We start from the raw sequence: 17,011 nt of genomic DNA on the forward strand, positions 1-17,011 counted from the left end.
AACAACTTAAAAACAAGCCATCAGCGATTTTCGGCGGGTACACAGTAATCGATTCAGGTGATCCTCTTGAGTCATTTGCAACAACAAAAAATCCTCGAAATAATTGTGTTTTCACGACGGAAATCATGAAAAAATGTACTGCGCTAGGGTGACCAAAACAGTTTTGGTTGCATACCACCAAGAATACGTAACGCATTTATCTGAAATTATGGTCATTGGTAGAGGTGTTGACGCCGCATAAGCTGGCCTTTAAAACATTTCGAAATTTTTCGTGTATATGGTGCAGTAGCTATTTTAGGGGGAAAAAATTCCAGAGTGTTTTCAAAAAGTTACAACGATAGACTTGGAAGATATGGGTGTCGTTGGGTAGGTAGTGACCTCTACTATCCATGACACCATAAACCTACCGCGGCACGACTTTCGTTGAGCATCAATTTGGATTGAAGTGTACTAACACAAAAATTCTCTATAATTTCGTTTTTATTCGCCTAAATTTCAATTTTTCTGACGTATGAGACAATTTTAAATCAGGGCTGTAGTTACTGCCATCTTACGCTTCGAGAAATTTCGTTTGGGGCCTATAAAATTTGAAACAATACCAACTGATTCAATTGTGTCATATGTTCCTCGGGTATCTCCCGACTTCCCAGTACGGCCAGTGCGGCACTGTATCAAGTGTTTACTAGCATATTATAAACATATTTTGTACGTTGGCCACTTACCGGAAGGATTTGGAACTATGTCAAATTTTTCGTATTCGTGAACTTGTGAATTTTTTTTAAATCCTTCCGGTAAGTGGCCAACGTACAAAATATGTTTATAATATGCTAGTAAACACTTGATACAGTGCCGCACTGGCCGTACTGGGAAGTCGGGAGATACCCGAGGAACATATGACACAATTGAATCAGTTGGTATTGTTTCAAATTTTATAGGCCCCAAACGAAATTTCTCGAAGCGTAAGGTGGCAGTAACTACAGCCCTGATTTAAAATTGTCTCATACGTCAGAAAAATTGAAATTTAGGCGAATAAAAACGAAATTATAGAGAATTTTTGTGTTAGTACACTTCAATCCAAATTGATGCTCAACGAAAGTCGTGCCGCGGTAGGTTTATGGTGTCATGGATAGTAGAGGTCACTACCTACCCAACGATACCCATATCTTCCAAGTCTATCGTTGTAACTTTTTGAAAACACTCTGGAATTTTTTCCCCCAAAAATAGCTACTGCACAACAAACAAGAAAAATTTCGAAACGTATTAAAGGCCAGCTTATGCGGCGTCAACACCTCTACCAATGACCATAATTTCAGATAAATGCGTTACGTATTCTTGGTGGTATGCAACCAAAACTGTTTTGGTCACCCAAACGCAGTACATTTTTTCATGATCTCCGTCGTGAAAACATAATTATTTCGAGGATTTTTTGTTGTTGCAAATGACTCAGGAGGATCACCTGAATCGATTACTGTGTACCCGCCGAAAATCGCTGATGGCTTGTTTTCATGTTTCATACAACTTGGTTGAAGTTTTGGCGAATTGACTCTTAACATGAAAAATTACTCGACTAAATCAAGTTAGATGAATGATGCATTATCACAAATCGCATACATTCTATGCACATTATATTCTTTCGCTCAATGATGTATCTTGAGGTGGAAGTATTCGCAATACTCGTACAGTGAAATGGAAACATACAACAGGGGGTATGTGGATTTTATATATGTATATCGATACATACATTGGATTAAATATCCCATACATTGACGATGCTTTATTATTTATAACTTTCTTTTGTAGTATCGTAACATGTGAGATGTACAACACTCCATCATATATCATTTTGCAATACAGACCTGAGAGAGAGAAAATAGTCGATTTTGAATATCAAAATGAAAATGAGTTGCAGTTTTTGGCACTTTAGATATCAATCTACTATATTCTTGTAAATGTACCCCTTTTTATTGTTATAAGATTTATGACATTGGTTTGTTACATAAATAAGAAAATCATTTCACTCATAAATTATTGAATTTAGTTTCAGAAATAAATAACACAACGCGATGTTGTGTGTATATGATGCTATACGTTACGCAAACATCGATTGGGAGAAGCTGGTATTGGAGTAGGGTCAAGTCAAAGTTTACGTGGAATTGTTGTTCCCTAAAAATCCAATTAAGACACCACGATCACAAATTATTTGTTCATTTATGTAGGGGTTCATCTAATGTTCCACATCACATATACAGCGGGTAGGTTGCTTTGATGTAAAATTATGATTTTCATCCTTAACCATCTACTTGAACAGACATTTTATTTAAATTAGGCATTGCACACTGTTCGCTGCAAGGGGGATAACCACTTCTTTGGAATAAATGGAGGCTCTTTTTGGGCTCATTTTTCATTAAATGTATTTTCCGACATTAGTGATACTTTGTAATGATATGTCAAGACTGTTAAACTACATATTTTCTCTTTTGGAAGTTGATGTGGTTTGTAAATGATTTCACACAATTTTTTTTTATTTTAGTATTTCATTCTTGTTGCGAGCGCGTGCCCATCCGAAATTCAGAATCTAAACATCTAGATTTTCATTTGTTCAACAAAATTTTGTGTGGAATCAATTACAAACCACAACAACCCCCAAATTAGAAAACAAGTCGAATTTTACTTTTCTCACTCTGTACAAGAGAAATTTCTTCTGACTCGAAGCACTATTTTCAACAAGTTGGGTGTAACTCTTGCCTGCTCTGCTGAATCTAAATAGTTCAGAAAACATTAGAGAAGAACGTTGAAGAAACTGGATTTAATATAAACTGGATACAGAATAGCCACCGTATACCTAAAAAGCGTTTATCGTCGAGTTGCATATGCCTTCAGCGTTTTTCTCAATAAAGGCAAGGAAAGTTTTACTTTTCGTCACAGAGAAAAATTTATTAGTACTCAAATACATTTAGTTTACAAGTCGAATATTTCACTTAAGTTTTGTATTACTTATGCGCTGTATCAGATATGCCGTTGAACGTTTTTCGTTTGTTGCCTCCACGATTTTACTTCCAACTTTTTTAATGAAATTCAATCCAATACTACCAAACAGGTATGAAAATGAAATGATCGGCTAGGTGACTGTAGTGGGCAATTTTCCTGGTTTCTGCTTGCTTCGCTGCATAACCAGCGTGGTTTGACATTTGGTTTAAATAGGATTCTGCAAATATGTCGCGACATGTGAAATCCCAGACCACCGACCTACCCTTCGCCCAAGGAATCACTGAGCTAAGATAATGTATTTTGTTTTCTGCTTTTCATTTCTTAGTTACGAAGTACTGGGGTCTTATAGGTTTACGCATACGTTTGTAACACGTCGAATTGGAGTAAGGGGAAACCTATTGTGGTTGTTGTCCAGAGATGTCAAATCAGCGAGAAAAAAAAAGTCCGTCTGTCCGCACGATAACTTGAGTGAAACGCATCCGATTATGAAAATTCTTTTTTTTTTTTCGTTTAATAATGTCAAAAGACAGGCTAAGTTCGAAGATGGGTAATTTTGGATCGACCCAGCTCGAGGTATTAACGAATGTAAAGCGTCGGTACTATTTCCGGTCTAATAACAAAATGACTGCCGGCGGCCATATTGTATTTTAGTAAAAGTGATATAAAGTGGGAAAAATTGTATTTAGAGAGTTTCTGTTAACATAGAAGCAATTGGTTATGTGTGTGTGCTGCTTCAGGCATTCCATATAAGGACATCTATATATAACTATATACAGCTATATTGAGCTATATACAGGCACATAGAGCTATATAATAGCATATTCATCTGTGAAATGTTTATTTATAGTAAAATATAGGTAAATATAGCGATATATAGCTGTTTAAACAGGAATTTCTGAAAGTTGACTTCGTAAGGGGCTGTCTATATTGCCTCAATACAATTTATTTGTATATGATAACAAGGCAAAGAGTGGATAATGTAAGTGATTTTAAAGGGCGAATAGCTTTTCAGTAGAGAAGAAAATGAAGAGTTCCACATTAAAGGCTTTTGATGCGAATGGGGGTTTCGTACGGGTCGGCGTTAGCTATGTTTTTTTTATCATCATAGGTGGTAAACATGTACTACGTACATATTGCACATATATAACGAAAATCAGTGCTTCTGCTTCCTATATGTGCAAGTTCAATTTTCGCGAAATTTTAGAAAACTCAGAAATCATTTACAATACTAGCTCTCTGCTAGTATATTACATTGGAACTTTGAAACGAAAAGATTCGAATTTTCATTTCTTTTCGCATTCAATATCAACAATAGTTTGGTAAATAGATCGTATTTCAAAATATTTGTAGGTAGCAACTACTACTAAAAACAACCACGATGCAAACATTAAAAGCCATACAATTTTACGGTCTTCTTTTGTGTCCCTCCTTTTTCTTACACACAAAAGACATTGTTTACCATTTTCCGTAAGAAGACATTTTTCGATTTCAAACACATTTAACTTTATCAGAATTGACTTCGTGACATCCAAGATATTCACGTATACAATCAATGGTTCACACAAAAGCGTGTTATCAGCGAAAACTACTTCGTTTATATATACTTCAAATCTTCTATGACACAAATAATATGCTCTCCACTGTGAAACATCGTCAATAACATCGTAGCATACAAAGCAAAATAATATATAAACAACAGCAGAATCTGAAAAGCTCTAATCTACCATTCTAAAATACTCCAGTGATGCTTTATTGTCTCCAGTACACCTTTATCTTACTTCGTGTCATTCATAATATAGATTGCCGTGGATAATCCCATGACAATTATTTTGAAACGGTCAAAAAGTAAAGATAAAGCCCCTCTTTGTCTCTGTTCACCTGGCCCCAGATGGCACCAAAAATCTATACGCCAACATTATATATAAATGTTTCGGATGAATTGGCTGTGTGTTAATTGGTCAATGGACACCAGTTATACTCAATTTGAATTATGTATTATCGAAATATAGGGTTTTATCAATAGCAATGGTACGGGGTAGGCAGATATCGTACTTAAAGCTTTAGCGTGAGTTTCCATGTAAACGGGTACATCTCCTATATATAGGTGGATTGGATACGAAATTATTTATAATCAAACGATGGTATTATCGAGATAATTTGCTATTAGTGGTTGTCGATTGAAGTTTGTGAATTTGTTTAACGGTACGCGAAGGGAATCTACTAATCGAATTACGTTAAGTGGGTGCACATTAAAATCAACATCAAAACTCAAAACTATTTAGACCGACAAAGCGTAATATAACTTTTTTTTTACATTGAGTTTAAACGAAATAATTTCATTTGGAGAACGGTAGCGAAAATGGAATCAACTTGCTCCGTTTAGCTTTTCACCGTATTTACCGGATGTTGAGGAAAAGAGTTCAAATTTATGGCGTTTACGTAGCTTTATTAGTGTAAAATATCTGTGTATGTTGGTGGTAGAAACTTCATCACTATATCTACTCCAGTATATTTTGTACATTGTATTTAAAGCTTATCTTAAAATCATCCCTAAACTCAACATATATCATAGCATTTGATTTATATTTCACTTGTACACACATATGTGTGTATGTTTGAATGTGTTGCACACACGTGTGCTGGATGTATATGAAGAGGATAAGTAAGTTAAAATTTGCTCTTACCTGTGTTGATTTGGCGATTCAGTCGAAATGGGCGACCTAGCAGGGTATCCGGCGGTTCGAGGGCTTCCGGTCATAAGATATTCTGGAAATAATGAAAGTATGTGGTTAAACTGAAATCGTATGTGCTATTTTATGATAGGAAGGTTATAGTGTTAAATTATCCAAATGATAAATTATGTAACACATTTGTAGGATTGTTGGAATATTTTAGTACCCAGTAGAGTTTGTTTCAAAAGTTTTTTTTTAAATATTTTATTTTGGATGTTCCGTATGTGTGTATACCACGCAAATTTTGATAATGAACATTTTGTTCTCGATTATACGATTGTACGATGGTGGAAGAGTGATGGTCTCACTTTTTCGGATGCTGTTTTAGATTTTATGCAATCCATTACGACAACACGGTCCGAAAAGGGTGTTTTTTTGGCATGATTTTTGAAAAATTCTGCTCCGACTGCTCTCAAAATATTGTATCTGGTTGATAGACAATCTTTTTTTTAATTCGTTTTTCCTGTCCGGAAAGTGACAAATGGTGAATTTTGTGGACCGGAAAACATAGACCGATTTTTTTTTTATTAATCATCCACCCACCAGCTTAATATTTTGAGACCCTGGAGTATAGACTTCTCAAAAAATATTTTTTTTTCATAAAAACACTGACAGGTGAAAATTGGGGATGTGCTATTTGAACATTGTGCTAATGCTAAATAGTCACTTTATAATACTTTGGCTATTCAAACATTGTGCGAATAGCCAATTATAAAGTGTACATTTATTAAACGTAAACCTTGTGCAGAATCAGCAACAGCTGAACATCTCCAGCTGGTCGACAACGACGATACCTTTGTATCGAAAACAGTTCAAAGCCAAGCTACATACAGTGCATACATACGTTAAGGTCATCTATGTGCGCACATAACACGTATGACTGTAGTAAACTCGTTGTTTAGAATGTGTTTTGATTGTATATTATACAAGTAGAGTGTGTTTGTTGATCAGCTGGTGAAGTTGTTGATTCTACACAAGCTTTACATTTAATAATTACCTGTAAAAGTAGTTGGCAAAATTGGTATCTGTTCCGGTAATCCATATTTTTTTTAAATCTCATAATGGACAGTATCAAAAAAATAAAATAAAAATTCCAAGCTGAAGCTTAAGAAAGTTTAGTACTCACACCATTTCATCAATTACAATAACTTCGATAATACTTTAAACGTCAATTTATAAAAGAATGATGTAAATACTTAAAATCCCACACTTAATGACAAAGTTCTTTTGTTCTGCTCAACCACCACATCCACAACAAATCGAAACTGATCTTTTATATCCAAAGTACTTTGGCACAACAACTTGTGTATTGGGGGGAGGATTAAGAGCATAAATCGGAAATCTAAGTTAACGATTGTTGTACGAAGACCTCACGTACAGTCTCAATGGCAATATAAGCCTTCGAACGAAACCACGCCATGAAAATATCAAAGCCAAAACCGAATGAATAGTTTTTCTCGGAAAGTGTAGGAGTTTTAGATGTTTCGTTATAGTATACAGTTATAGTATAGTGCCATCAAGCTAAACATTGAACAATTTCTAAGATTATATGACGGCAAATATGCAGCATTTATATGAGTAGGTAGTGGATGTTTTGGTAGAGTTTTTGTGCATCATTTTTTTGTTGTTGGTGTTTCATATATTTTTTTTGGTGTGTGTTTTGCTTGGATTATGACAAAAACAAAATTCGTTTTGGCAACATTCAGTAAATTGAGGGGATTTGCGAAATTCTCGCTCAGTCTTGGCATACAACTTAAGCTTTTGAAAATAGCTTTTACAATGTAAAATTTTTATGTGTAAAATAATGTGCGATACGAAATACAATGCATATTAAATAAAGAATGTTATACCAGAGCATTTATGTGTGTAGTAATATACGTATGTATGATGTGCTCTGATAGTTAAATAGATTTGGGAAGCTTAAAATAATTTCCCAAGAATTTATCGCCTGACTAACGTTCTTTATATGGTTAAAATTCGACAAAGTTCTTATCTTAACCTTTTCTGAGTATTGCTGGAGGCTATGTTACATTATATTATATACATTTATCTGCGTATTATAAGGACTTGCATGCCTTCTCTTTAGCATACATATAAAATATACGTACACATATATAACGTTAGCGTATTTAAACATTCTTCATTTTCATTTCACAACCCTCTCAAGAATATAATTTAAACTTATTCATGCGTGCTTATATCGATATTTTCCTAAGCACCTCATTCCATTTTCATTTCACCTCTATCTCTATAGAACCATACACGCTTTTAGGTATGAATGTTCCACATCATATCCACTTCCACAATATCTTACCGAAAAAGTCAAAGAAGTATATCGAATAAGGCTTGCGGGGTTCAAATAAAAAAGCAAATTACATTAAATTTTTAGATTTTTTTTCTCTTTCCTTTTCTTCCTTTTTTTCTATTCGTAACAGCAAAAGAAAATGTTTTTTTTTCTTCTTCAAGTCATGACATCAACTTTTTATGGCGATAAGAGACGGTATGTTGGAAGTGAATGTATATATCCACGAGAAAAGTGACAAGGTTGTTTTAAGAGTAAAAAACAAATTGAGAGAAGTTTCTTTTAATGATTTAAAAGTGCATAAAAGTTTTCTTTTATAATTATAAAGAAACAGAAGTTAAAATGGAACGAAGTTCAATGTAAATGTAAATTTAATTTTAATACTTAAAACAATTTCTCAAGCATTGAAGCATTTTACGAGCACTTTTAGATGGATATATAGAAAATAGGGATTGGGAAAAATATACAGATTATATCGAGATCGAAATTTTTAAATTCTCATCCACAATTTTATGAAACCAAAAAGGGGACCATTGTTTTGAACTGTTATATTGTGAAGTTAATGTCAGTGTTATCTATTGAACCTATCTGTTCTGGAGGCTAAGCACTTAGCACCTAAGACCGGTGTAAATATCTTAGGGATTGACCGGGAGACTTTGCACCTTAGGATATTATGGACTCCACGATGAGGATCCACGGAAAATTGGGAAGGGTTCAGTACAGTAAACAAAGCCTATTGGTTATAGGTTTCTGTTCTCACATATTGGTAAGCATCCATTAATTCCAAGCAAATATAATCTATTTTTCACTTATTACCGTAGAAAATCATGTTGAAATCCACATCCTGCCTGACCTTTACTATGAAGATAAAACTAGTTCATGAAACAAAGCCATAACTTAGAGCGTGCTTATTTGAAAAAGAACTAGCCTGTAGTTACTAGCACTACTAAAGGGACCATTCTTAAAGAGCACGCAAAAATTAATGATTTTTTTTTGAGAATATTTGAAGCGCATGTTTTTTTCTTCTATCTCTTCCCCCCTCCCTATGAGTATTTTGTGAATAAACGCTTATCTATTCAAATTTCACGACTGGCGCTACACCCTATCAGTAAGTTCAATTCTCATAAAATATTCGGAAAAGTGCTAAAAATGTTGGATTAAGTAACATTGCGATCGTAACACCAGCAAAACCACTTTAAAAGGAATTACTGGAAATTGTAAATTAGTGGTACGCTGTATCAACATATTCGTCTAGTTTTAAATTCGTCATTTCATAATTGCCACTAGTTGATTTTTAAATGAATAAAGATTAACTCTTTCGAATAAATAATTTGGACGTTGTTTGAGAGTGATGGCATTATTTAAACAATAATGGCCAATAAATTTATTCTACGTTTAATTGAATTTTCCACAGAAAGCTGTTCGTTTTTCTCCATTCATTTACATTCTTCGTTTAATTAAAAGTCTCACATGTCAATACATCCCCATTGAATTCAAAATAAACACAATCCAATAACAGTCTAATCCGAAGAATGCCTAATCCATTCCAATTGTCACACAACACACAGACTGTAAAATCCCATCACCCGAAAAATAAAATTCGATAAAAAGACTTATGCTAATTTCTGATCCGATAGAACTGTCGGGTTCCAACTCCTTTATTGGAAAATAATATAAATCCAAAGAGAAATTTATTTAGGTTTCCTGCTGAGTATAAATTCCGGTTTCGAATTGACATTATATTACAATTTGAAGATTGCAAATTATATTGTGCCTGATACACCTTCTAAAATGGATAATTTATGCCAGTTGAAATAGATGTCTTTTTTCCCGTTTTCGACCTAATTCCCTGTTAGGTCTGTGTGTGAAACATTGGTGCAAATTATTTGAAATGGTAAAATGAAGTAAATTTGTAGGTTTGTATCGACATGTATGGTAATGACTTTTTGTCATAATTTAAGTGAACGAAATAGACAACTACAATTCAGAACATATTGGTTTGATAGTTATCCTCACTTTTTCGGACATCAGCTACTGAGGAAATCTATTCACACCATTAAGAATCTAAAGTCAGTGATGTACGTATGAACGGTACAAAAGCCGAAATATGTTTTCTTGTCTGCGACTCCAGTTACAAAACACACATTAAAAATAGTTTTCTCACTTGGAGTCCAGGGTTCAGTATCCTGTGAATGGATTATCGGTGCAGGAGATCGATCACCCAGATGCTGTGAGTATACAAAAGAGAACTGCATTCATCTCCATCATCTATCGTTAGTGTTTGTCGTCCTTCGCTATTGAACTAACGACAGGTGGATGGACTCAGTTCATGAAATCTACGACGAAACGGGAAAAAAGCCAACCCATGGAATATACCGCAACTCTTTCATAAAATTACAATCATTTTGACAATGCTTTCACGTCGAACAAAAAAGAATTTCATCACAATTCGATTGTGGCCAATATGATTGGAAATTCATGCATTTGCACTGGCAATAATTATGTATGTGATAAACACTGTTTCGAAACTGTAATCGCCAGAAATTTCGTTGGTCATCGTTTGTTTAACCAACATTTTCCTTTTTTTTTTACTTTTCGATTGTTTGGTAGATTTTCTCTTTTTTCTGGGTCAGTGAGCTTTTACACAAAAACTTTTTTTTTCTATTTGTGTTCTTATTTAGAGTTTTCATGAATATTTTTGCAGCATATGTACAATTGGTATTTATGTGTTTTTATTTGAGTTTTTTTTTTTCTGTGTTCCTGTTTTTTTAACAAGAGATTGTTTTCCCAAGCTTGAAATGTTTTCTTTTTTTTCCATTTTACTCACTCAACTTGTCTTTAAACGAAAAATCGATGTTGGCCCTTTTTTCGAAAGGAATGGAAGGAAAAAATATTAATGCGATTTTAATGAGGTTGTTCGAACGATTGGTGTAACTGAAGTATGAAAAAGAAAATACGATTCATACACAATGAAAATGGGGAAAATGAATTCTTGATAGAATAATTTCGTCGGTAGATTTTTACCTTATTATCCTGCTTGGTTCCGTGAGTTTGCGAAAGGCATTTTGTATTGATATCAACACACACACACACACACACACACAGCTAAAATGTTCTGGGATATTTCTTTGCGATTAACAATTTTCTCATGTAATAAAATGAAGAATTGAGCACACTATTCCACTTTTTCCTGCATTTTAAATAGGAAGAATTTGTTTAATAGAGATATAGGTTTGAGAGGTTGTCGATATTATTCTATGTTTTTTTTGGCCGATCGCAAATCAAAATGTCAAAAAAATATTCAGTAAATTCAAAAAAATTTCGAAAATCACTACAAATTGTGAGTTAGTTTTTCCCTAGTAAGGGATGTTTGAACATTGTCTGCGTTCTTTAAAAAAAATTCCATTTTTTTTACAAGATAAAGGTTTTTCGGTTTTCCATCCTGCAAATGCGAAAGATGACCATTACACAACAAATTGCCCCTCACGCAAATGATCCATTAAATGTGTACTATTTTCAGTTAAATTTTTTTACTTTTGTATATGGAAATCAACAGGGATAGGTAGTAAACCAGAATATATTGGATGCTGCTACGTTTTCCATTACACTCACTCCGTATGTTTTTGCGGAACTTGCTCTGGCAACTGTCTTATCGACAAACACTAGTATAACAGTTGCCAAAGCAAGTTGCTCAAGAACATACGGAGTGAGTTTAAGAGTATCACAAAGTTGTTTCCGAAGTAATGGAGTACGTAGAAACATCAATATTATCTTCTGTTAAATAGCACGCGCAATCATTAAACTTGTGACTAGTGAACTTATCCCTCACCAAGTAGTTCAAATAATTGTAAAACTTTGAGATTTTCTGTTTCTGTCTTTTAGAAACTTGAATATACAATGTATACAATGTATTACGACAAAATCGTATCCAATTCGAAGATTAAAATTTTCCTATAAGTTTTTAATAAATATCTACAGCCAATAAATTTCCCCTCATATATAATCGGAACAAGTTTCAAGTACGATTTGCGCCGCTCTATTTCTATTTTTCAATAAAAGAAGGAATATAATACACACAAGATAGGTAGAAATATATTAAATTGTTATGAGAATGCTTTTCAAAACTAATCAACAGAACTTTTCGGGAAAAAAATGGCAATTGGATATCGAAAAATACCTTGATAAAATTGAAGGAAAATTGTACAATGTTCTCGTTAAAGAAAAATAAATCGGATTCAACGGAAATACCCAGATCAAAAGCATAGGTGTATAGAAAATCAAAACCTCTCAGGAAAATGTTAAAGTTTTTCTATTCCATTGAAGGAAACATTTATTGAATAAGTAATGGTTACGGGCCTCATACCAAAGGTCTCTACCGACATTCGTCAAAGTAACAATCCCTTTTGGCTAGGATCACCTTCGATATCTCTTCAACCACTTTATTTCACATTCTCCTTTAAACTCCTTCCCAAAGCTTCAAAGTTGAAATTTTCGCTATAGGTCGGTACACCCACGGAATTTTGAAAACCGACACATTTTCTGTGTCTATCTTTTAATTGAGTTTTTGATTTCTCTATATAAAAATACATGCAAAACTCACAAAAAACCAGTAAGCAGAAAATGTGTCGGTTTTCAAAATTCCGCGAGTATACAAGGCCAAGAGAGCAGGCAATATTGTCATTCATGGGCCTGTTCATCTTAGAGAAATAGTCTCAAATTCATCTGGCATGGTGTCTATCTGGTCCGGAAGGCTAAAATATTGGACCCGTATTTTTTTTTAGAATTTTAAAAAATAGTTTAGATCTGGGGAGCGAAGCATTTGTTCAAATGTACGAAAGCGTTGGTTAGAAGAGAGGAGAATGATGGTATATATCTTTTCTACTCTTCTAACCAACGCATTCGTACATTTGAACAAATGCTTCGCTCCCCAGATCTAAACTATTTTTTAAAATTCAAAAAAAAAATACGGGTCCAATATTTTGGCCTTCCGGACCAGATAGACACCATGCCAGATGAATTTGAGACTATTTCTCTAAAATGAACAGGCCTAGTCATTCAGTAATTTTTCTGAAGTGAAGTTCAAATGGTATCTCATATTGAGCCGGAGCAGTTTACCGAAGAGAGATCCTTGGTACATACCTGGCAGTCTTAGTAATTCACATTTTCATTCAACATTTATCCTCCCAATAATTACACTTCTATATTCCTGCAGTTCTATTTGCTCTACATCGTTCCACATGTTGTCAATAAATGACAAAATAAGCGTAAAGAGAGTCGTAACACTCAACCGTACATGGGGAATGGAAGAAATGTAAAGAGAGTCGATATTCTTGTGTCATGGAAAGAATTAAAGGTAAAATTTTGTCTTGGGGTCCATTTAGATAGTCTGAGCAACCAAAATTCAATAATCTTCATCGTCTTCATCAAACCTCATAAACCGACATAAACCTCGGATTAATAGGGAGAGCATACAGAAAATTCGTTGTGAGATTGAAGGAATTTCTTACGTCATCTTTTATTCGTGTACACATTAACGCGATATTAAGTCCCTGTCTATATACCTGTCATACACTTGTATTATCTACGACAAGTTAGTTTTAAGCATTCGAGTGGATAAGATAAACATGTGAAAGGATATTTATTTATAACATTTTTTTCCCATAAAAAAATCAAATCAAAATGAGAAAAAAAATTGAGGGTAAATATTGATGATAGATACGTTTTTCATTCTCTGTTTGTATTTATTTAGATTCTTGTTTTCGTGTATCCTACATCTTTTTTTGTATGATTGGCCTCATTTTGGCACCTGTAGATCAGTGACAATATTGCAAAACTCAAAAATTATCCATTCATCCAATTCAACCACAATAAGAAAAATGAAACAAGAAATTACTTTTTTGGTGTCTAGCAGGAAAATAGTTTGACCGATCGTTGATAAATTTCTGATTTTTAGGCACCCCCTTCCCGCCTTAATCACGCTGCTACACGTACAGTCAGAGGTAGACATTTTTCAGCATGAATTTGTTTCAGCTGATCCACACATACAATCAAAACTGTTTATAATACTGTTGAAGCTGTCGCAAACATAGCACCGCGATCGAGACCTAAATCAAACTTTCCTTTTCTTCTTCATTACTTTTTTTTTATTTATTTAGTCAGTTTGTCTGACAAACTTTGTCAGCAAAACAAAAGAAAATTTTGAATTAGATCTCTTTCGCGTTGCTGTGTTGCTACAGGTAGTAGTAAATTCGTGTGGTAAAACCGTTAACGCAAATTCATTCTGAAACTTCACTGCCTCAAATGAATAGGTAACACTAAAATATAGAGAAAAAAAAATCAAACTCTCCATATAATATAATTCCTCCTCCGCTGATGCATTCTTCCATTTTGATTGTTTTGTAATTTTGGTTGCGCACACAGAGAGGTTTGATAATTGAATCTCCACCTATCACAATTTAATACGGATTTCGTAATATTCCATTCGTTAGTTTGAATCGTAATTACGTCTATGATTTCAACTTTGCATGGAAAATTACGAAATCCGCAATAAATTATGTGATAGGTGTAGATTCAATTATGAAACCCCTCTCTGCTGAAAAAGGAATTTTCATTTTAAAAAAATATTAGAGATTATATTAGCGCTAGCTGGACCTAAAGCCAGCCCTAACCAGTGGTGTTAAAGAAGGAAACGCGTACAGCTCTACCCAAGCCATTTCTTGGTTTTGAATCTGCGCAATTTCGCAATCATCGACTGACATGACAATCATCAGTTGAATGAATTGAAAGTTTATTTCCAGAAAAGGCATTTAGACGTTACGATATCGGAATTTTACAAATTGTGGGATTTGTTTTGTTTTTAATTTGGACACTTTCAATTTATCCCTCCAATACCAATAGTATACATAAAACGCATTGGTGTTTTCTGGCTGTCTTATAGCTGCAGACTGTTCTCATTATGCTGTGTTCACTGACCAAGTTTTTAAACTTTAAAAGCTCTCGCTACCTTTTGAAATTTCGTTTACACACTGCATCTACTAACTACGAGCAAGTCAAGTTAATTAATTTCGAAGTGCATTTGAAATTGAAACTTACTTAGCTCACAATAAGAAGACTTTTGTAGCAGTACGAGAACAACAAAAAATATGAAAATCTTTCAATTCATTTAGGATGGAATAATGCTGTCAGTAACTTATAAATCCTATCTAATGTAAGCACACACGAAGTTTTTAATGTGTTTGTATGACTTACCCACTCTCTCTACAATGTTTGCCTTGCTGCGATGCACCATTTTATAATTGTTTTTTAAGTTCTTTCTTCACAGTTTTATTCGTTTGATTGTTTTCCGTACTACGCACAAGTTTTTTTTTGTATTTGTTGAACACTACTTTTATTTATCTACGAACAACCGTTTGACTGTTTGCATGGATTAAATTACTCTGAATGAAAAGGTCCTGATTAATTAGTCAAGTTTTGAATAATTTTCTCGAATGGGTTTTCCGAAACGAGGAGCTTGCTTTTTATTGTCACTGAATTCAGAAAAATATTTTGTTTTCAAAATTAGTGCAATTGAAGTAGGGAACTTGAAATAAAAATGTTTTCGTATATTGCCCAGAGCGGGAAACAGAATGATTGGTTTTATGAAGAATGAAACGTATTCATGGCGTGTTTTCAATATTCATTGATTAGGACATTCTTCCACCATTAAAATTTCACGTAAAAAAAGCAATTTATAAACAGAGTGTATTGAGTCCTGATTGATTTTCTATTTGTTGTTTATGGCGTTGGTCTTAAAAGTCCACATACATCCAGGTGAAGTTAAAGTTTAATTTTAATTTTTAGCAAAAGCAGCTGTATTTTTCAACAATGGCAATTTAACTCTCATTGTTTGATTTTACAGAACATCTCATTGCCAAATGTTTCGTATACCGTCAACGGGTACCATTGCCAACGGCTGTCATTAAGTCAAAACAAGTGACTTTATCAACACAGTTTTTGTATGAAAATGACAATTTAATTCGAAACCAGGACATTTCAGAAATTCAACACAACATTCATCATCGCGAGGTGGGTGTGAACAACAACATGCTCAACAAACAACAAAGGAAAAATGTACCGTGAAAGTGGAGAGAATTTTTTTGGTTTTTTTAAATTGATAGAAGTATTGCAATAAGCCATTTTCATTAAATTAATTGATTGAATCAATAAGTGCTGCTTTCCATGGTTGAATCTTTAACTCAAAATATATTTGAATCAAAAGATTCAAAGTTTACTCACTTACGACACATCGAATGTGAATGCTTCACACGATAGCAATAAATTTTATTCTCTGCTGTAATTTATTCAAAATTACAATCAACTTAATACAGTCTGTACGGCTGCCACTTTGTCTTTAACCATAAGTGTACCTCTAGCAATCTTCTACGGTAACATCGCACAAAAAAAATTAGAAACAGCGACTCAAAATTCAATTATTTCACTTTCACAAAAAAAATAATACAAAATTCACAAAACCACCACATACATCTATTTTCGTTCGTATAATTCAATATTAAAATAACAAAACAAAAATAAAGTACCGTAAAAGCTTTTTTTATTGTGCATTGTCCCAAACCCAAAATGATATAATTGAATTTCCGCGTGGCACTGCGCACTAGGCAAACGCAAAAATCCTGTCTTACGTAACAGATATTATTTGACAGCCACCCATATAAATACACTCCTCACACAACCCAACATTATAAAAAAAAACATTGACGAGAAAAGTTTTTCATTCGATTTAGCAATGCATTTTAATGGTTGTTTGATGCACTTCATACATAAGCTAAATATAATTTTATGATGCACAGAACAGTTTATATGTCAGTTTGTTTAGTAACACGTTTTTTTCTTAGCCAAATTACATTTAAAAGCTTTTTATTGAAAACTTTTTGGTAACAAATTCGAAACGACCCATACACTATCTTGATGCTCGTACACAACAGCACTTTTC

At 33.7% G+C, this 17,011-nt stretch overlaps 1 protein-coding gene across 5 annotated transcripts in view; it reads right to left on the reverse strand.

The window, feature by feature from the left end:
* Positions 1-17,011, reverse strand: part of LOC119068081 (teneurin-a) — a 289,470-nt gene that overhangs the window by 193,368 nt on the left and 79,091 nt on the right. For 3 of the 5 annotated variants that reach the window (XM_037171490.1, XM_037171489.1, XM_037171488.1), the window contains exon 7: positions 5,673-5,754. In XM_037171490.1, coding sequence (XP_037027385.1) covers positions 5,673-5,754 — 82 coding nt within the window. Of the gene's footprint in view, positions 1-5,672; positions 5,755-15,270; positions 15,415-17,011 lie in introns of those variants that run through there. The other 2 variants (XM_037171495.1, XM_037171493.1) reach the window with 1 other exon arrangement.

Source organism: Bradysia coprophila (assembly GCF_014529535.1).
Source record: "Bradysia coprophila strain Holo2 chromosome X unlocalized genomic scaffold, BU_Bcop_v1 contig_173, whole genome shotgun sequence".
Classification (NCBI taxonomy): domain Eukaryota; kingdom Metazoa; phylum Arthropoda; class Insecta; order Diptera; family Sciaridae; genus Bradysia; species Bradysia coprophila.